At 43.5% G+C, this 21,202-nt stretch overlaps 1 protein-coding gene across 4 annotated transcripts in view; it reads left to right on the top strand.

Moving 5' to 3' along the window:
* DIP2C (disco interacting protein 2 homolog C) overlaps positions 1-21,202 on the top strand; it is a 432,829-nt gene that overhangs the window by 271,769 nt on the left and 139,858 nt on the right. For all 4 annotated transcript variants that reach the window (XM_034929848.3, XM_034929851.3, XM_034929850.3 and 1 more), the window contains 4 exons: positions 8,058-8,267; positions 11,992-12,126; positions 14,759-14,878; positions 16,532-16,729. In XM_034929848.3, the coding sequence (XP_034785739.1) occupies positions 8,058-8,267; positions 11,992-12,126; positions 14,759-14,878; positions 16,532-16,729 (663 nt within the window). The remainder of the gene's footprint in view (positions 1-8,057; positions 8,268-11,991; positions 12,127-14,758; positions 14,879-16,531; positions 16,730-21,202) is intronic.

Genomic DNA, 21,202 nt, shown 5'->3' with positions numbered 1-21,202 from the left:
AGATAAGGTAAAATCTAGTGACTTTGATTTGGTGATAACTTTTTAGATATGACACCAAAGGTGCAAGGTGTGAAATAATTGATAAGCTGGACTCCAATAAAAATTAACATGTTCTGCTATGCCAAAGACTCTTAAAGTAATTAAAATACAAGCCACAGACAGGGAGAGGATGTTTGCAAAAGACATAAATGATAACTTTTATTTGAAATATACAAGGAACTCTTAAAAGTCAACAATAACAAAACAATCAATCTGATTAAAATAGGGGCCAGCCAAGTGTGATGGCATGTGCCTGTAGTCTCAGCTACTCAGGAGGCTAAGGCGGCAGGATCACTTGAGTCCAGGAGTTCCGGGTTGTTGTGAGTTATGCCTCTCAGGTGTCCACACTAAGTTCGGCGTCAACCCAGCGACCTCCTGGGAGGGGTGAACTAGCTTAGGTTGGAAATGGAGGAGGTCAGAATTCCTATGCTGATCAGTAGTGGGATTGCGCCTTGGAATTGTGCTCCAGACTCGGCAACATTTTGAGATCCTGTCTTTAAAAAATGAATAAGTAAAAAATGGGTCAAAGACTAACAGATGCCTCATCTAAGAAGATATAAAGATGGCAAATCGACATATGAAATGATGCTTCACATCATATGTCATAGAGAAATGCAGATTGAAACAACAGTAAGACACCACTATACACCTATTAGAGTGCCCAGAATCCAGAACGCTAGCAACACCACAGCCTATGAAGATGTGGAGCTGTGGGAATTCTCTCTCATTCATTTCTGGTCTTAAAGCAAAATAGAACAGCCTTTAGGAAGACAGCTTGGTGGTTTCTTACAAAACTAAATATACTCTTACCATATGATCTAGGAATTACACTCCTTGGCATTTGCTCAAAGGAGTTGAAAACTTATGTCTACATACAAAGCCTGCACATAGATATTTAGAGCAGCCTTATTCATAATTGCCAAAACTTGGAAGCAACCAAAATGCCCCTCAGTAGGTGAATGTATAAGTAAACTGTGGTACATACAGACAATGGGATATTCGATGCTGAAAATAAATGAGCTATCCATAAAAAGACATGGAGGAAACTTAAATTGCATATTGCTAAGTGAAAGAAGTCAATCTGAAAAGGTTGCTGTATGATTCTAGCTATGTGACGTCCTGGGAAAGGCAAGACTATGGAGACAGTAAAAAGATCAGTGGTTGCCAGGGTCCAGGGGGAGGCAGCCAGGGTCCAGGGGGAGGCAGCCAGGGTCCAGGGGGAGGCAGGGATGAATAGGCAAAGCAGGAGGATTTTTTAGTATCATGTGATCTCTGTATGATACTGTGATGGTGGATATATGTTATACATTTGTCCAGACCCATATATTGTACAACACCAAGAATGAACCCTGATGTGAACGATGGAGTTTGGGTGATACTGATGTTTCGGTGTAGAAGCATCAGTTGTGACAAGTATACCACTCTGGTAGGCAATGTTGATGATAGGGGACGCTGTGCACATGTGGAGTTGGAAAGGATAAGTGAGACATCACTATAAGGCTGGAAAATATGATACTGAGAAGAAATTTCGCTGGTGGGTTTAACAGGTTGGAGAAGGAAGATGAAGTCTGTGAGCTTGAAGAGGGATGAAAAGAAATTAACCAAAGTGAAGACCAGAGAAACCAAAATTAAATGCGAACAGAACCTCAAGCTCCTGTGACACAATGTTAATATCCTTGTAATATAAGAAGGAAAAGAGAGAAAAGAGCAGGAGCCTTTGAAGAAATGAGTCAAAATTTACTCAGATTGATGTCAAACACCTGTGTCCAGCCCCGAGAAGTTCAGTGAACTCCAAGCAGAACAAGTATAAAAAGAATCACATCCAGGTTCGTGATAGTCAAAGTGCAGGATTAAGAGCAGATCCTGAAAGGACTCCGAAGAAAAAGACACGTTACACTCCAGAGAAGCATTTGAACAATGTGTGACTTCTGTGAAGATGAAATGGAGACCAGAAGACCATGGAAAGACATTTTTTAAAGTACTAAAAGGAGAAGAAAGGCCTGTCAACTCATATCCGGTGAAAATCTCCTTTATAAACACGGATGAAACGACACATTCACACACATGAAAGCTGAGAGAATATGTTATCAGCAGAACTACACTATAAACATGCTAAAGAATGTACTTTAGGCTGATTGCAAATGATATCAGATGAAAGGTTAGCTCTATGAAAAAGAAAGGACCCTAGAAATCAAATTTTCTAGAATATAAATTCATAGAACACTTTATGATTTTATGGTTTTTAGTTTTTTATGATCTTATAATTTTATGATATAAAATCATAAAATGTCCACGCTCCTCTACACCTTCACCTGTTTTGAAGTCCGTGCTGTACCATGCATCAGTAGTTTATTCCTTCTTATTGTTGAATTATATTCTATTAGATGGATATAACACATTCTATTTATTCATTTACCAGTTGGTTATTCATTCTTTATTCGGCAATTATGAATAATGCTGCTGTCGACGTTTATGTACATATCTTTGTGTATACGTATAATTTCCTTTATCTTGGGAGGATGCCAAGTAGAATGATTGACTCTTATTGTAAGTTTAGGTTTAGCTTTTTAAAAACTGCCAAATTGTTTACAAAATAGCTGTACCATTTTACATACTGCCACCAGCAGTATATGAGCATCCCAGTTTCTCCACAACATGAGAAGCAGTTGGTATTTTGGTATTTTTATTTTTGCCATTCTAATTGATGTGAAATGGTATATCATTGTGTATTTACTTTGTAACAGTTAATGATGCTAAGCATCTTTTAATGTGCTTATTAGCTTTTAATGTGCTAATTCCTATTCATAGCTATTTGTATATGTTAATTGGTAAAATGTCTGTCCAGATTTTTTGCCCATGTTTTAAAATGGGTTGGTTGTCATCTTATGGGTTATAGGTGCCTTATACGATCTGAACATAAGACTTTTACAGGTGTAAGGTTTCTCAGTGAAAGGACAAACTGTTCTGTAGCAGACAGAATAATGACCCTCCCCCAAGATACCCAGGTCCTACTCCCCAGAGCTTTTGAACCTGTTACCTTAAGTGGTAAAAGGGATTTTGCAGCTATGATTAATTTAAAGATCTTGATATGGGACCACTATCCTGGTTTAAGTAGGTGGACCCACTGTAATCAAGAAGGTCCTTACAAGAGAAAAGGAAGAATTGGAGACTGGAGTGATGGACTTTAAAGATGAGGAGGGGCCATAAGTCAGGGACACAGGTGGCCTCTAGAGGTTGGGAAAGACCAAGAAATGGATTCTCCTTTGAAGCCTCCAGAAGGAACGTAGCTCTGCTGACACTCAGATTTTACACTTCTGACTTCTCCATCTGTAGGATAATAGATACGTGTGTTGTTACAAGCCACGAAGATCAAGGTAATTTATTACATTAGCTAGAGGCAGATAATCATCTTTTAAAACTTACTAGTTTTCTATTTTAATGAAGTCCAGTTTACTAATTTTTATGGATTTTTTGGAAGTTTTAGAAGTCTCGTAGTCTTACTGTTCTTTCATTTAGGTCTGCGATCCATTTTGAGTTAATTTTTATCTGTGCAGTAGGGATCTAAGTGGGATTTTTGTTTGTTGTGGTTTGGTTTGGGGGATTTTTCCCCCCTGCTTTTTCTTTTTGGTGTGTTGGGTACCCAGTTGCCACAGCAACATTTGTTGGAAAAAAAATACTACCTTTCTCTTATTGAATTGTCTTGAGACGTTTGTCAAAAATAAATTGACCGTAAATATAAGACTTTATTTCTGGGTTTAATTCTGTTCCTTTGATGTATACATCTGTTCTTCCGCTAATACTACTGCGTTAATTACTGTGACTTTATGTAAAGTTTTGAAATCAGATAGTGAAGTCCTCCAACTTTGTTTTCCTTTTTCAAAATTATTTTGGCTATTGTAGGTCCTTTGTATTTCCAGATAAAATTGAGAATAAGCTTTCAATTTCACACACACAAAGCCTTCTAGGATTTTATTAGGCAGTGCCTTGAATTAATGGAACAGTTTGGGAAGAATTGCTCTCTTGATAATACTGAGTTTTCCAATTCACAATCATGAATCTATCTCCATTTATTTAGTTTCCATTTATTTGGATTTTCTTTAATTTCAGTAATGTTTTATAGTTGTCAGTGTACACATTTTGTACCTTTTTGTTAGAAGTTTGGCTGAGTGTTTTATGTTTTTGATGTTACTGTGAATGGAACTATTTTCTTAACTTTATTCTCAGGTTGTTTATTGCTAGTATATGTATATCTTGTGTCCTGTGACCTCATCAAACTCATTTTTTAGTAATGCAAAACATTTTTGATGGACTTCTTGCCGTTTTCTACATCCAAGGTCATGTCATCTATGAATAAAGGCACTTTTATTCCTTCTTTTCTAATCTGGATGTCTTTATTATTAAATTTGTTAATTTATTCACTAGCTAGAACCTGCCAGATAATGTCGAATAAAAGTGGCAAGAGGGGATATCTTTGTCTTGTTTGTTCTCCATCTTAGGGAAAACGCCTTCTATTGTTTACCATTAAATACACTATTAGCCATGGCTTTTCATGAATGTGCTTTAACAGGTTGAGGAAATTGCCTTCTATTCCTGATTTTGTTGAGTTTCTTTATCTTGAATTTGTCAGTACTTTACTATGTCTCCTAAGGTTAACATGCGGTTCTACTCCCATAATTCTATATGGTGTATGACATTAATTCACTTTTGAATGTTAACCTGAATTCCTGTCGCTCTGGTATGTACTTCTAGTCACCGCTGGTCATGCTGTATCATCCGTGTCATATTGGTCACCACTGGTCATGCTGTATCATCCGTGTCATATTAGTCACCGCTGGTCATGCTGTATCCATTTCATATTAGTCACCGCTGGTCATGCTGTATCCATTTCATATTAGTCACCGCTGCTCATGCTGTATCATCCGTGTCATATTAGTCACCGCTGGTCATGCTGTATCCATTTCATATTAGTCACTGCTGGTCATGCTGTATCATCCATGTCATATTAGTCACTGCTGGTCATGCTGTATCATCCGTTTCATATTAGTCACCGCTGGTCATGCTGTATCATCCGTGTCATATTAGTCACCGCTGGTCATGCTGTATCATCCATGTCATATTAGTCACCGCTGGTCATGCTGTATCATGTGTGTCATATTAGTCACTGCTGGTCATGGTGTATCATCCGTGTCATATCAGTCACCGCTGGTCATGCTGTATCATCCGTATATTAGTCACTGCTGGTCATGCTGTATCCATTTCATGTTAGTCACCGCTGGTCATGCTGTATCATCTGTGTCATATTAGTCACTGCTGGTCATGCTGTATCATCCATGTCATATTAGTCACTGCTGGTCATGCTGTATCATCCATGTCATATTAGTCACTGCTGGTCATGCTGTATCCATTTCATATTAGTCACTGCTGGTCATGCTGTATCATCCATGTCATATTAGTCACCGCTGGTCATGCTGTATCCATTTCATGTTAGTCACCGCTGGTCATGCTGTATCATCTGTGTCATATTAGTCACTGCTGGTCATGCTGTATCATCCATGTCATATTAGTCACTGCTGGTCATGCTGTATCATCCATGTCATATTAGTCACTGCTGGTCATGCTGTATCCATTTCATATTAGTCACTGCTGGTCATGCTGTATCATCCATGTCATATTAGTCACCACTGGTCATGCTGTATCCATTTCATATTAGTCACCGCTGGTCATGCTGTATCATCTGTGTCATATTAGTCACCGCTGGTCATGCTGTATTATCCGTGTCATATTAGTCCCTGCTTGGTCATGCTGTATCATCCGTGTCATTAGTCACCGCTGGTCATGCTGTATCATCTGTGTCGTATTAGTCACCGCTGGTCATGCTGTATCATCTGTGTCGTATTAGTCACCGCTGGTTATGCTGTATCATCCGTGTCATATGCTGTTTGTTTGGTTTGCTGCTATTCTGTTGAGTGTCTATATCATATTATCCTTCAGGTTTCTTGGAAGAGGTAGGTGGGAGTGGGGAATGAAAGATTGTAAAGAGTTGTGAGAAGACATTCTGGGGAGATGGTTGTGCTCCGTATGGACACCTGGGTGTGTACCTTTCTCAAAAGTCTCAAGGCTGTGTCAATTTTACTTTTATATAAATTGTGTAAGTTTTCTTAAAAGGCAGAGTGGGCCAGGCGCGGTGGCTCAGGCCTGTAATCTCAGCACTTTAGGAGGCTGAGGCAGGTAAATCACGAGGTCAGGAGTTCGAGACCAGCCTGGCCAGCATGGTGAAACCCCATCTCTAGTAAAAATACAAAAATTAGCCGGTCATAGTGGTAGGTGCCTGTAATCTCAGCTACTTGGGAGGCTGAGGCAGGAGAATCTCTTGAACCAGGGAGTGAGAGGTTATTGTGAGCTGAGATCGTGCCACTGCTCTCCAGCCTGGGCAACAGAGGAAGACTCTGTCTCAAAAAAAAAAAAAAAAAAAAAAAAAAACAAGGTGATAGAGAATTTTCAGGCTCTTAACATTGTTGCTTTTCTAACAAGTAAACTTTTAAAAAATTCCCAGACAGCATAAGTCATGTGACAGTGATAATAAGTGTGTATATTGTTTGCAATTATTATCTTTTAAAAAACAAACCCGTGTCTTAAGATTATTTGCCGTGACTTCTCCTCTCACCTGATGGCTGGAGCTGCTCACCTGAGCTGGCGTCTCTCATAACTCACCTGGAGGTAGGATTCTGAGTGTCATTCTTAAATTGAAGTTTAAATAACAAATACATCAACAATTTATTCCCAAAAACCTTGGTACTGCATGAAAAGTTATTAAATGAAAAACATTCTCATAAATTATAGTGAAAAAATTGATGTATTTTATCATAATCCAAGATATCCAATCTGCACAGATAGCAAAATCAATAATGAGAATGTATAAGAAACAAATACTGTAAAGGTGAATTGATTTGAGTGTAAAATGTGACGTGATGAAGGTTTGTCGTGTGCCCCGGAGGAAAACGGGGAGGTGGAGGGGCTGCTCCACGTGAGGCACGTTCTGCTTTCTCTCCTGTTACCATCATCAGTGTCTTGATCCTTAAGGAACTACTTGGGTATCTAACACACACACCAACGTAGAAATAAATCAGCTGCATGGTTATCTAACACACCGACGCACAAATCAGGTGCATCGGTATCTAACACACCAATGTAGAAATAAATCAGCTGCATGGGTATCTAACACACTGATGTAGAAATAAATCAGCTGCATGGTTATCTAACACACTGACATAGAAATAAATCAGCTGCATGGGTGTCTAACACACACACCGACATAGAAATCAGCTGCCTGGGTATCTAACACACTGATGTAGAAATAAATCAGCTGTAGAAATAAATCAGCTGCATGGTTATCTAACACACTGACATAGAAATAAATCAGCTGCATGGGTGTCTAACACACACACCGACATAGAAATCAGCTGCATGGGTATCTAACACACTGATGTAGAAATAAATCAGCTGTAGAAATAGCTGCATGGTTGTCTAACACCCTGACGCAGAAATCAGCTGCATGGGTATCTAACACACCGATGTAGAAAAATCAGAGCCCACAAGAACATCTCAGGAGTAACAAGGGCTAAACATAGTCACACTGAGACTCCTGAGAGCCACACAGGCCCTCAGCATCCCCTAGGAAACGCGGCCCTTGTTCTCTCACTTTGTGGGTGACACAAGCAAACACTTGGTTTCTTCCCAAACTGCTGTGTAGAGGAAGTGGGTCAGTGTGTATTTGTCTGAGATGACGGTGTCAAACATCTTATAGCATGTTTATATAAGGTGTGTTGGATGAAAAACTCATTATGCTAAAATAAATGGTTTATTATCTGAAACGTGGTTTAACTTCTCAAGAGTGTATCAAAAAGTCATTGAACAACTGTTGAGACTTACGTGAAGTAAATCTGTGTTTGGCGAGGGACTGAGATTGCGGTGCACGTTTTTGCTGCAACATACAGCAAATCACCTTTCTTCTTACACAGATACCTCTTCTGGCTCAGAAGACGAAGGCTCAGTGCAGGGGGACTCCCAGGGCACCCCCACCTCCAGCCAGGGCAGCATCAATATGGAGCACTGGATCAGCCAGGCCATCCACGGCTCCACCACGTCCACCACCTCCTCGTCCTCTACGCAGAGCGGGGGCAGCGGGGCTGCCCACAGGCTGGCGGACGTCATGGCCCAGACCCACATAGGTGAGCACGCTACACAGTGTCTTTCTGTGCCTGTTGTGTAAATGCCTTTGTGTGTGCACATTCTCCTCTGTTTGCATCGTTGCAGCGGAATCCCTCGGTGGAAAGAGCACAGAGCCCCTCTGGCCCCTGGGGTGCTTTGGCTGGATTGTTTCTGGAAGCTGCTTTATGCTTCTCATGCCCAGGTCCCTCCCACAGCTGCAATTCCAGGGGCCTTGTTCCTGGGGAATCCTGCAACTGTATCCGAATTCCAGGGGCCTTCTGTTCCTAAGTCCATTCTTGTTCCTGGGGAATCCTGCAGCCATATCCGCTCCCATCTTTTCTTCTCACTTATGCTCCTACATGAAACCTTAACAGTCCCAATCAACAGGACAGGGTTTTAAATGTGCTCGTCCTGACCGTGGGAGTCGTTTAAGGAAACGAGGGCTTTAACCACAGCTGCTTGACGCTGCTGTCTGCCACAGGTGTTCAGACTTCTTGGGGGCGGCACACTGCTTTGTGTAGGTTCTATGACAGGGAGATCCTCTGTATTAGAAAAAGCACAAAGTTAGGATCACTGCCCTATGACGTTTGAACATGCTGTGGAAAAGGAGTAAAGTGAGAATTATTAGAGGAAGAGCTGGCACGTGGGGAGCGGTGATGGGCCTCACGTCGCTCTGCCTTTGAACGGTTGAGTAGTAAATGTTTTTCATCAAGTACGGGACTTGGGTTGAATAGGGTTTTGTGTGTGTCTCCATTAAAGCAGTAACCGGAGACGACTGCGTACCACGTCGCCGATAACGGAGCTCGAGCCACGGGCTCAGACCCTCCCGGTATCTCAGCTGCCGCAGGAAAACCTGATCCCTGAAAAAAACCATCAGTGGGAAGCAGGTGGACGTCATTGTGATTAAATAGCCCACAGACACCCCAGAACCCCAGAATCCCAGAATGTTCACTTCTAGATCACTGACTCCTTTACGCTCAGAGGCGTTTTGGATTGACTTGGGTCTCAGCCCCTTGGTCGCTCACTGAGACTTAAAGCGTCGGCCGTTTTCTGTCTGGAACAGGAGTTTGCTGTCAGGAGAGCTGGGTCTGTCTCACTTTTCCCAATAACTGCTGCTGGGATCTTCAAGTCAGTTCTCCTGCTTTTAGGCTTTTGGTGAGGAAAAAAATGAAAAAAACCATTTCTTTTTTCTCTCTCAGAACTGTTGTGAGTATAAAGGAGAAAATAGAAATACTCTGTAAAAGTTTGTAAAGTATTACTCAAATGCAAAGCAGTATTAAACTTCAGTTTAACACAGTTTCAGGAACATGTACACTGGTTTATGTGAATTAATAACCTGTACTTGAAATCACAGCACGTTAAACAATGAACAGAAATGTGTGACTGTTACATTTTTTTTTGTAATAAAATTCCATGTGTATATTGGATCCCAGGATAGTGGCTGAGGCTCTGCCAGCTTTATCGGGCACCTAAACGGGGAGGCCAAACACCATCTCTGCCACTTGGGGGAAACATTTGTATCCTCGGATTTTATTCAATTTTAAGGAAATGGGCAGAATCTTACCAAGGAAAACACATATTTTTGAACAAGTGAATCAGGGCACTTGGCCTCCCTTTGCGGGTTTACCCTTGCAGTACTGGAGGAAGTTTTAGTACAAAGAATGTATCCAAACTATGGAGGGGCTCATAACTCATGTACATCAAGGCTCAGTGTGACCCAAATGTAACTTTCGGGTGACCACATTCCGGTAATTTCTAATTAGGCACAAAGATAATCTTCCTAGACTATCTGGAAATTTTCTGTAACTTTGAAATTTTTTTGGAAAAAAAGCAGTGGCAAAATAATGAAACTTAATCAGAAAAGGAAAAATATTTTCTGTGGCAAAACAAAAGTAAAAAGTCAGATTTGCATTTGACCTTGTGAGATAATCAGAAGCCTACAAACAGGAAAGTAGCATGTGTGATTGTGCGTCTGTGTGCGCGTGAGTGTCCTAAGGAGTCCAAGCACAACAGATGGCTGAGTCACACTGGCCGATCCCTCCGGCAAGGGACAGAAGTGGAGGCTGCAGAGGCTGCTTGCGTCCAAGGGGAGAAAAGCCCAGGGCTGCAGACTCAGGTCACGGAGTCTCACAGAGCTGGCCACGCTTCTACTTGCTGTTGAAGCAAAATCTCAAGTCCTTTGTGGATTTTTTCCACCAATTTAATTATGCCCGCAATTAAGTAGGGACATCTCACATGTATCTTAAGAGTCAAGCCAATTTGGCATAAGATAGGAAATCCCATTCTAGTTTTCTTTTTCCACTGCTCTACCCGCTGTCCATCTACAAGCTGTGTCCAGCGTTTTCACACCTCGGAGCTGAGAGGAGGCCTCCCAGACGCTACCATCCAAGTCCGCTGAGGACTTGAGGGTGTGTGTGTTGGTTCTGCAGGAAGTCGGGCCTGCCTGCCTCCAGGTGGAACGTCGTGGCACTGACGGGCGGTGTGGCGGGCCCTCCCCTTAGTTCTTGTCTTTTCAGTCACGGGTTCCCAGTGAACGGCATTGCCGAATCTACTTGTGACACCGGACTGACACCGTCAGGAGGGGCCGACGCCGTGTCCAGGCAGCTCGGCACCGCCCACCCGGCCCGGTTCTCAGATCACAAAGGAGCGTCCTGTCACGGCCTCTTCTGTGCCTCGATCTTCTGTGTCCTGTTTTTGTGCGTTCAGTTGATTTCGCCGTCTGGACGGCCTCCGGGCGCGGTGCGGACATGGGCAGCGTCCGGTGAAGAGAGGCTTTTGGGGATGAGCCCCACTTTCAGCGGCACAAAATACCGCCCTTCTGTTGCGTGGGACAGTGGCGGGGTGATCCTGAAAAGCTTCCATCAGAGGAGGATTCAGGATCGCGATCCGCATCGTGGCGCCCGTCATCAAGATTCTGGGTGTGACGGGCGTCATCAGTGGGCTGCTTGGCACATCTTCCTCAATGCGTTATTCATTAAATAGAAAAGCATGCTTTTCCCCATTCAGCCACGTACGGCTTAACTTTATCTCCAGGGGGTGCTGTAAGAGAAAGAGCTCCACGCGCTCATTGGCCTTACACGATCCTTAGTACACATTAGGGTGTAACGTGGTTTTTTGAATGACTGGTGTTGTTTGTACTAAGAGAAATAATAAAATAATAGTTCTTGATGTCTTCCCCTTTTATGAAGAAAATCCTATGAACTGTATACGTGTTAACTCACATAATCCACCCAACTACCCTACACGGTCATGGCCATTACTGTTCCCATTTGACGAAGAAACTGAGGCACGGAGAGCTTAAGGGACATCCCAAAATCCCCAGAAGTTTCCAGAGCCGGGTTTCCAATTCCAGGCCCTTGGCTCTAAAGCCAAGTAAAGCCCTTGGCTGTGTCGACTGTGGCAGACAGGAAACAGGACCCCTCCGTGAACACACACAGGGTTCCTGACGCCTTGCCATTGCCAGTCTAACGTTATTCTAGTTAAAATGCTGCTGACACGGCTCCTGTTAGGAAATTACATCTGAAGTTTTACCGAACTCAGCTCCATTTGCGGCAACATGAGTTATGCTGGGGTCCTCCTTTGTGCTGGATGTTTGTGGCAGATGTGGCTGAGATCGGCTCTGGCTTTTCATGGCACACCCAGGGTGAGCACCTGTGCTTCAGTCTCTTCCTGGGCTGTGGCTTGTTCCACCTTCAGAGCAAACATCACAACCACCAGAAAATCTCATGATGTGTTTCTTTACAGAAAATCATTCTGCACCTCCTGACGTAACCACGTACACCTCAGAGCACTCGATACAGGTGGAGAGACCGCAGGGTTCCACGGGGTCCCGGACAGCGCCCAAGTACGGCAACGCCGAGCTCATGGAGACCGGGGATGGTACGTCCCAAAGGAGAGATGTGTGTTTTTCTGGTAAACGGTTTGTGCTGACGTCCCGTTCCGTGCCCATGACTGGATGTGTTTCTTCCTGGGGTACAATCGGTTCTGACAAAGCCAATTTATCAGATCTTCGGGAGCCTCTCATGGAAGGTGGCCTAGCCACAAAAATGCAAATACTCTCTAAGTGAGCCCACAGTTATTCCTTGTAGGAAAAATGTAAATGTTGTAGGAATTTAGTCATGAGAAGAAAAAGAAATTTTAGAATTTGCTGCCGTTTTTGCTGCTGAATAACGGTGGTTCAGCAACTGAGAAATTCTTGTACAGGTGTGTTAAGACCATGAACAGTCACTTAGAAGAGCAAGATGAAGTTAAATGTACAACAGAATTATTGTCAGATGGGCTGATATGTTGCTTTAGACTTCGGAGGAAAGAGGGTCTTTTTATCCATGTTGGACAGAGATATCGGTGACTTGGTAACAGGCTGTGGCCGAGGGCTTCTTCCTTCCTTCTTTGTGGCCCGGTCTTGGTATATTCTGATTACAGTGGCTGTTCGTGTCACTCAGCCCCTATTCCATTTAAGTCTCAGTCCTTCCCGAGGTCATAAAAGTCAGGGTAGAACCTAGCGGTGAAATACAGTGCCCTTGTGTGAAGCTGCATGGAGCAGCCTTGGTATGCTGTCATCTTGCGGTGCACGGGACTCACAGGCGGACAGGGAGGCCTATCAGAGCCCCGACAGGCACAGTGGACAGGGAGGCCTATCCGAGCTCCGACAGGTGGACAGGGATGCCTATCTGAGGCCTGACAGGCGCATTGAACAGGGAGGCCTATCGAAGCCCTGACAGGAACAGGTGGACAGGGAGGCCTGTCCGAGCTCTGACAGGCGCAGGCAGACAGGGAGGCCTATTTGAGCCCCGACAGGCGCAGGCGGACAGGGAGGCCTATCCTAGCTCCAACAGGCGCACTGCCACGTCCACACGTGAGGCAGAGCCCAACCGTGCCTTCGCAAGTGTCCAGTTAGTGCGCTTGAAATCGCCCTGCTTGCCAGTGCGATGACTTTTCCTGGAATGCCTTTTGGTGTCATTATTTGCTTTAGTTCTCTGATGAGTTCGTCTTTACTAAATTGGCCATTTTTGTTATTCTTGTCATGGTCATTTTAGTAACTTTGTCGTCTTTCAAGTCTGTACCTTCGCCTTTGTTCCCCAGGTAAATCCTGCGTGGTGTGTTGTGCGGTCTCGGCGTGTCATGGCCTCCCACACCAGAATCCCACAGGGGCCCTTGCTGGGAGGGTGATTCTGGGTCACACCCCAGACGTCATGAGCTAGAAGTTCGGGGGTCCCTGAGGCAATTCTGACATCTGCCAAATTAAGCTTGAGAATCGTTGGCCTGGTGGAATGGTCTGATTCATCTGAACCAAATTAGTTGGGCTATTTAATGGGAACATACTATGTTTGGATATTGAGAGTTCTGGATTGTGTGTTTTTCTGTATTTTCAGAGATATGAAATATTTAATGTCTCAATTCTGAAAGTGCTATAGAGCATTTTGAGACTACCTATTAAAAAATCTTGATAGAAAAAATTTCCTTGAATTCTGTTCTATTCCCCCAAATGTTGAAGTCTGTTTTTTATGGTCCAGTGCGGGGGCGAACAAGGGCTCTGCCTCAGGTGAGGGGAATGGCCTGCCAGCTGCACCTACAGAGACCCCTGCACCGTCCAAGCCCACAGCTCTGGGTGATGGTTTCCCAGGTCCTGCCGGCCCGCAGCGTGTGCCTGAGGAGGACGCTTTTGCTCTAGTTGTGGCATCAGCGTCTTGGTCCTCTGTCTTGTTCATTTGATTTATTTATCTTAAAATTTGAAAACTTTGACTCTTTCATTGATCAAACCAGTTGATTTTCAGAATGGTGCAGCATTCATTATAATTAGCACAGTATTTTAAAATGGGGCTTTTCTCGGTCCACTTGGATAGGTAGGGGCTAGTATTCTGTTACACAGAAATTTGAATTTAGAGACTTTAACTTCTGTGCTTTAGGATGCATTGCCTGTGTGTGGGCTGAGCTGCGTGGGTTTGGAACGCGTGTGAGGAGCTCAGTCTTTATTAGGAGTGGACAGGGCTTGGGCGTGGTGGTGCTGAAACCTGAGCCCGGGGCTGTGGGATGCTGGGGGTTCCAGACGTGACTCAGCGGCCCGATGTTCTCGTGCTTCCATGAGGCTGAATGCTGGTGGTCTCTGGAGAGATAGACTCAGGGAAGGACTTACTGCTCCACGGATGGTCTCACCCTGTTGAGAAGAGGGGGCCTGGGGCAGTGGGAATGAGGAGTCTGTCCTCTGCAGGTGACAATTCTGTCCTGAGAATCAGAGCTGGGGTCAAGCAGGTGTGGCCCTGAGGCTCCTCCCAGCATGACCGGCAGAACAGCACATCCTAGAACGTGGTAGACATTCGGGTCCAATGTATCTCTGTCCGGTCTCCTGCCTAGCCACGGGGCTACCGTACAGCATGATCACCTCGGGCCCTTCCCAGGATCGCGTCTAGGATGCAGCCTGTTGCAGCCGCGCTGGGGAGGGGGCTGTGGGACTGTGGGTGCTCATTCAAGCTGTGATGATTGTTTTCCCCACCCGCTGATTCCTGTTTTTCAGGAGTACCAGTAAGTAGCCGGGTGTCAGCAAAAATCCAGCAGCTTGTCAATACTCTCAAACGACCGAAACGACCACCTTTACGAGAATTCTTTGTCGATGACTTTGAAGAATTATTAGAAGGTGAGATAACTCTTTACCATACGTTTCTTCCAGATGCTCCTATGGTCCCATAAACAATGATATTTTTTTCTGCAAGGCTATTTTACTTTTTAAGAGTAGTAATCGTGGCATTTGCTGCATGATGGGAACCCAGGTAGGGAGCGGGTGATGTTCCCAGGCAGCCTTGGTGTCGGCAGGTCTCTAAACCTGGTTGTTAGTCGTCCTCTGTGGGAGTTGATTTTGTTCTGTGACCCACGTCAGGTCTCTCTCTAAGAACTCTGTAAGAGTATAGAAATACAAGTAAAGTATAAACATGTAGAAAAACAAGTAAACTGGGGAAATCCTTCGCTGGCAGCAAAACAGACGTGTGAAGTGCTGTCTCCTCCCTCCTCCTGCTGCCTCTCCTTATAGGTGCCGGAGCTGCTGCCTTTGCCCCTGAATGCTCCTGGGTCTTTTTAGACAAACAACTTAAAGTTGAAATAAAGCACAAGAACTGCTCATTGTAGCAAACTTGAGCTCCTTAGTATCTTATGTGTTAAACCACAAGTAGAAACGACTGATTTTGTCAGTCATAAAGTGACAGACAAGTCTGTTCCAGAAATGGAAGAGATAATTTCCATTCTTCACCTCTCTTAAGGATTGGGCAGGTGGTATTTATGATGCACTGATTTTAGTTTTACTCAGGAAAGTACTCACTCCGTGTTCCTGTTATTCAGAGTAGTTGTAGCAGATTTAAATGTACAGCTCAGGCCAGGTGCGGTGGCTCATGCCTATAATTCCAGCACTGTCGGAGGTCAAAGTGGGCAGATCACTTGAGCCTGGGAGTTCGAGACCAGCCTGGGCAATATGGCAAAACCCTGTCTCTACCAAAAAAAAAAAAAAATATATATATATATATATATACACACACACACACACACACACACACACATACATATGTGTGTGTGTATATATATATTGCCCAAACCCTGTCTCTACAAAATATATATACATTATATATATATATATATATACACATTATATATATACACATTTTATATATATATATACACATACATACACACTCTAAAATTAGCTGGGCGTGGTGGTGCATGCCTGTAGTCCTAGCTACAGGCTAGGACTGTAGCAGAGGCTGAAGTGGGAGGATAACCTGAGGCTGAAGTGGGAGGATAACCTGAGCCTGGGAGGTCGAGGCTGCAGGGAACTGTGATCATGCCACTGCACTCCAGCCAAGGCAAAAGAGAGAGACCCTGCCTCAGAAAATATATTTATCATTAATCTTTAAGGACAAAATATAATTTAGCAAGATTTAAGCAATTTGGGGTCCAAAATCACTAGCTGATGTTGGTAATGGAAATTTCAGCATGGCTGTTTGAATTCCAGCCTCTGGGCACAGTGTGCAGCGCAGTTTCCACCTGTTGTCAGTTTGCAGCAGTGTGCAGGTCCACCTAAGCGCTCTACCCACATGCTGCCTTGGAAATTACAAGAACTAATTTTTTACCAGCATCCGTGATGCTAGTGTATAGACCCCAATTCTAGAAAAGCATGCTTTTCTGTCAGCTAATAAATGTACAGCTTAAGTATAAATCTCTTGGCTTCTTTATAAAGAATAAAAAGTAGCCATGCTAATGTGGATGCATTTCTCTTGTAACCTCTTGTATTCAAACGATTTAGTTCAACAACCGGATCCGAACCAACCAAAGCCGGAGGGGGCCCAGATGCTGGCCATGCGCGGAGAGCAGCTGGGCGTGGTCACGAACTGGCCGCCGTCGCTGGAGGCCGCACTGCAGAGGTGGGGCACCATCTCGCCCAAGGCGCCCTGCCTGACCACCATGGACACCAACGGGAAGCCCCTCTACATCCTCACTTACGGTAATCCCCAGGCTCACCCTCTGCCCTTTGCCCACCCCCTCGTACAGCCACTCCTGAACGCAGGAAGCTCAGTGTCCGTTTACATCCTCACTTAAGGTAATCCCGAGGCTAACCCTCTGCCCTTTGCCCACGCCCTCCCGCAGCCACTCCCGAACTTACGAAGCTCAGTGTCTGTTTAAATCCTCACTTAAGGTAATCCGGAGGCTTACCCTCTGCCCTTTGCCCACCCCCTCGCGCAGCCACTCCCGAACACACAAAGCTTAGTGTCCGTTTACATCGTCACTTACGGTAATCCCGAGGCTCACCCTCTGCCCACGTCTGTGAGCAGCCACTCCCCGAACGCAGGAAGCTCAGTGTCAGTTTACATCCTCACTTACGGTAATCCCGAGGCTCACCCTCTCTGCCCTTTGCCCACCCCCTTGCGCAGCCACTCCCAAACGCACAAAGCTCAGTGTCTGTTACTTCTGGTGACTGACTGATTTTGTGCTGCCTTATGTTTCCGCACAGAAATAAATGGAATCTCAAGAAACTTTAGGAAAACTATTTGATTTCAATATAAAAAGTTATTTGTTAAATATTTTTTGAGTTAAAACCAGAAATGGCTGCTTGAAGCAGTGACCATAGCTCTAATAAGATGTTAGATCTTAAATACATGTGTGATTTATTGAAATGCATGCTTTCAGCAAAGATTGGTAGTTAGAAAAAATGTCTATCTAAACTTTCTGGTATGTATCATTCAGAAAAATCAAAATCGGTTTCCAAGGGACTTTGTCAGAAGGCCAGAGAAACCGCCTTTCCCTTAAGTCTTCAGTACAATTAATACAGTCTGTAAACTTTTTGCACACGGTTAACGGTAGCAGAGAAGTGCGTTTCTCTTTTTTCTGTGGATAAGAGGCCATGGAGGGGCAGATTGTCAGGCTATTTTCTCTCTGCTTCAGCTTTACAAAGAAAGTAGTAACTAAAAGGTTGGCATGATGGCTCATGCCTGTAGTCCCAGCTACTTGGGAGCTGAGGCAGGAGGAGGAGGTCGAGGCTGCATTGAGCTATGATTGCATCACAGCACTCCAGCCTCAGTGACAGAGCAAGACCCCATCTCTAAAAAATTAATCAGTTAGAATTTTCAAAAGATACGAAAATAACTGAAGGACCAAAATGGTTCATATTGTGTCTGCATGTCTGAGGTTTATGTTGATAGCTGAAATTTTAAACATAGCTGTTTCAGTTCTAGACTCTTGGGATGGTATAGTACATAGTTCCGCCTGTTGTCAGTTGGCAGGTTTTGTTTTTAACTTAAGCTTTTGTTATAACACAGCACTTTTCTGATTGCAGGTAGGAAAGGAATTGATTTCTACATTAGCCATCGAGGTCAAAAGCCAGATGCTATGTTGAACCGTGGAACCTCAGTAGACCCTAGCCTTTTCAGGGTGGGGCTCTGGGAGGCAGTAGCTGTCGACCTGTGCATTTCAGGACAGTTGTGGGATTTGGGCCTAGGAGCATATTGGGTTTGGGAGCATGCGTTTCGTAGCCCCTTTGCTTTTATGGCTTCATTGAGTAGTTTTAAATGGACAGTGTGTGGCATCCATGATGAAGCATAAACTTAATTTTTTTAATTATGCTGTCAGAAATAGGTTTTATTGAGTCAAAAGCATGAAAGACTTTTCTATGTGACCCTCATCTCCGGCTAAATTCAGCCCTGGAGCCAATCGTGTACTTGGAGTCGCTGCTGCATGACAGCTGATGGCCTCTGAGGCCTCCCCGCCTACATGCGGGGAATTCCAGGAGCAGCCGAACTGTTCGGGTGCATGTGTTCACTCTGAGAACTAATAGACGTTCACTTGGATGTTTAAAGCATGCAGTATGCATTGGCACAGAACTAAGCTTTGGGAAATCAAAGACGAATAAGACACAGTTCTCACGGGGCTTCTGATCTCGATCAGAAGGATCGCCCCTCTCTGCTGCTGGAACATTGAACAGGGTTGGTGTCTTTCCCCTTACTGCAAGGTTAAGATGAATGGGAGACGTAAGACACAGACTGAATATTCATATGAAAAGTTGGATTCATCAGAACTCATGCCCACAACCAAAGCATTTTAACTCCTTTATATGTTGTATTTTAATCATCTATATGTTGTTGTATTTTAATTATCCATTTTAATTGCAGGCTGTGGGTTGATCTTGGTTTTTACTTGTTAAAGGAATGTAAGAAAGCAACACATTTCCAAATTTAAAATTACAGCTTATCAGATGAAAACGCAGTGAACACTGGAAAGCGCCATCTGTGTAGAAACGCTAACGTAGATGAACGCATGACTGGGTGTTGCTAAGATGAGTCAGAAACAAGCTCGTCGAATGAGAATTGTTCTAATACTGAGTGATTTGGTATCGAATGAGAATTGTTCTAATGCTGAGTAATTTGGTATCGAATGAGAATTGTTCTAATACTGAGTAATTTGGTATCGAATGAGAATTGTTCTAATACTGAGTAACTTGGTGTAACTGAAGGGGCTGTATTCTCTAAAGTCCTGCCGTTTCCCCTCAACCCCCAAATTTAGCTTCCTACGAAGCGCTGGGGTAGCAGAATTCCCAGCGGATAAACTTAGGATCAGTAACAGAAAGTGTAGGTGGCTAATGAAAGCCACAACTGAATAAACTTGTAAAACATCATTCTGTTTTCCACTTTAGACTACCCGTGGCATTTCATAATCTTAATAAAAATAAGTCACGCTGTGCTGTTAATTTCCCTTCACGTCCTGCCTCACAGCAGCTCTCTGGTACGCTCTTCCTTTGCCTCCTCTGTGGATTTCTGGAGAGACCTATACGTTCATCTGGCTTTCCTACCAAGGAGATGCTCATGCTCATCTCCCTTTTAACGTTTTATTTATGGTTTTCCTTTTACTCCAGATGTTTCAAGAAATCTACATGCTTGAGCTAGCAGCACGCTGGGCCACCTTTCTGTGGCCTTGCTGCTTTTTTGCAGGGTTGATGGTGTCTCTCTCAAGCTCCCGCCTCCTTCCCGGGCTTGCTCTGGTTCAGCCCTTCGCCACCCACCGCCTCTCCCCTCACCAGTTACACTCTGTTCAGTTGCCTGTTCCTCAGTCAAAGCCAAGCGAAATTACAATTAATATCTAATACAATAGTGCTGACATCACACACATCTCCTTTATGAATCAGTTAAGAACGGCTGTATCTTTATATCAGCAGCTTAACTTCCTGCCTTTTCTCTTTGAGAAGTATAAAAATACCAAATATATTTCAAGAATTTTTCCAAAAGTTTGCATGTGTTTTATCAAACTCTATTGTTAACTAGCTTGTGTATGAACTTAGGATGTCAAGACTCTTAGCTGAGAATGAAGTTGAAACTTTCACAAACTAGAATGGTGCTAATTGAGTGTAATTGATTTATTCAGTTACAACACATTGTTTTTCTTTCAGTTGCAAAGAATTGATTGTAATTGTTTTACCCAACTATAATAGTTCCCTAATCTTGTTCACATTAAAGAAATCTGAAGCCACAAAATAATTGTTTTTGTTGGGGAAAAAATACTCCCTGAATTATATCTAATGAGCCAGTGATCTTTTCCAGGAAAATAAAATCCCCTAATAGAATTCCAGATGACTGTAAAGCTGCCCGTCTTGAAGACTGCCTATGGTGTTGAGGATGAGGAGCTAAGGAAGACAGGAGGAGGGAACATGAATAAATGTGTGTCTAGCAATTAAGTGCTCAAGAATATGCTAGAATGCACACCGTAACTTTGTATTTTATTACAGCTTGCCTGCGACATCAGTAAAATGAAGAAACATTTGCTGAGCACGTACTATGACCGGGAAGTGTCCTAGGAACCAGAACAATCAAAGATAATCATTCTCTTCACGTTCTCATTAGCAAGGGGATAAATACTGTGGTAGATAAATAATAATAACACTAATCTAAGGAACTCTCATTCTGATATGAAATAAATTCAGGGTGTTTTAATTTGCACTGTGTTGTAAACGACAAAATCTGATTTAGTGTTTGGATTTAAAATAGGGAAAAGATTAAAACAGTGATGGTACTGAAATAGAAAACAGTTAAGATAGCTGTTACCTTTATTACACTATTACAGCATTATCACGTCTTCTAACACCTTGACTACTGAGACGCTCTGGCAGCTGAAGCCTCTGAGACTAGGTTGTAAAAGGCCATTGTGTATTTAAGAACTCATTTTAGGCTTTAAAGTCATTGTTATTTGATCTCAGACTGTTACATTTACCATTATCTTTATCTGAATCCAAGGATTGTGATTAAAAACCCTAAAACCCTGAGGTTAGGAAAGTTTGAAGGTGAGAAACACAGGACTTGTGAGTTTGGAGCCTCTCGAGGCAGTTTTCTGCTCTGTGTTGCTCACATTCACGTGAGACCGGCTGTGGATGAGGGACATGTCACCGGGCGTGACTTTGTGGCAGTGACACCGTTGCGGTGGCCCCAGAGGACTT

This window comes from Pan paniscus, chromosome 8 (genome assembly GCF_029289425.2).
Source record: "Pan paniscus chromosome 8, NHGRI_mPanPan1-v2.0_pri, whole genome shotgun sequence".
In the NCBI taxonomy this organism is placed as follows: Eukaryota; Metazoa; Chordata; class Mammalia; order Primates; family Hominidae; genus Pan; species Pan paniscus.
This window is presented reverse-complemented; position numbering and strand designations above follow the sequence as displayed.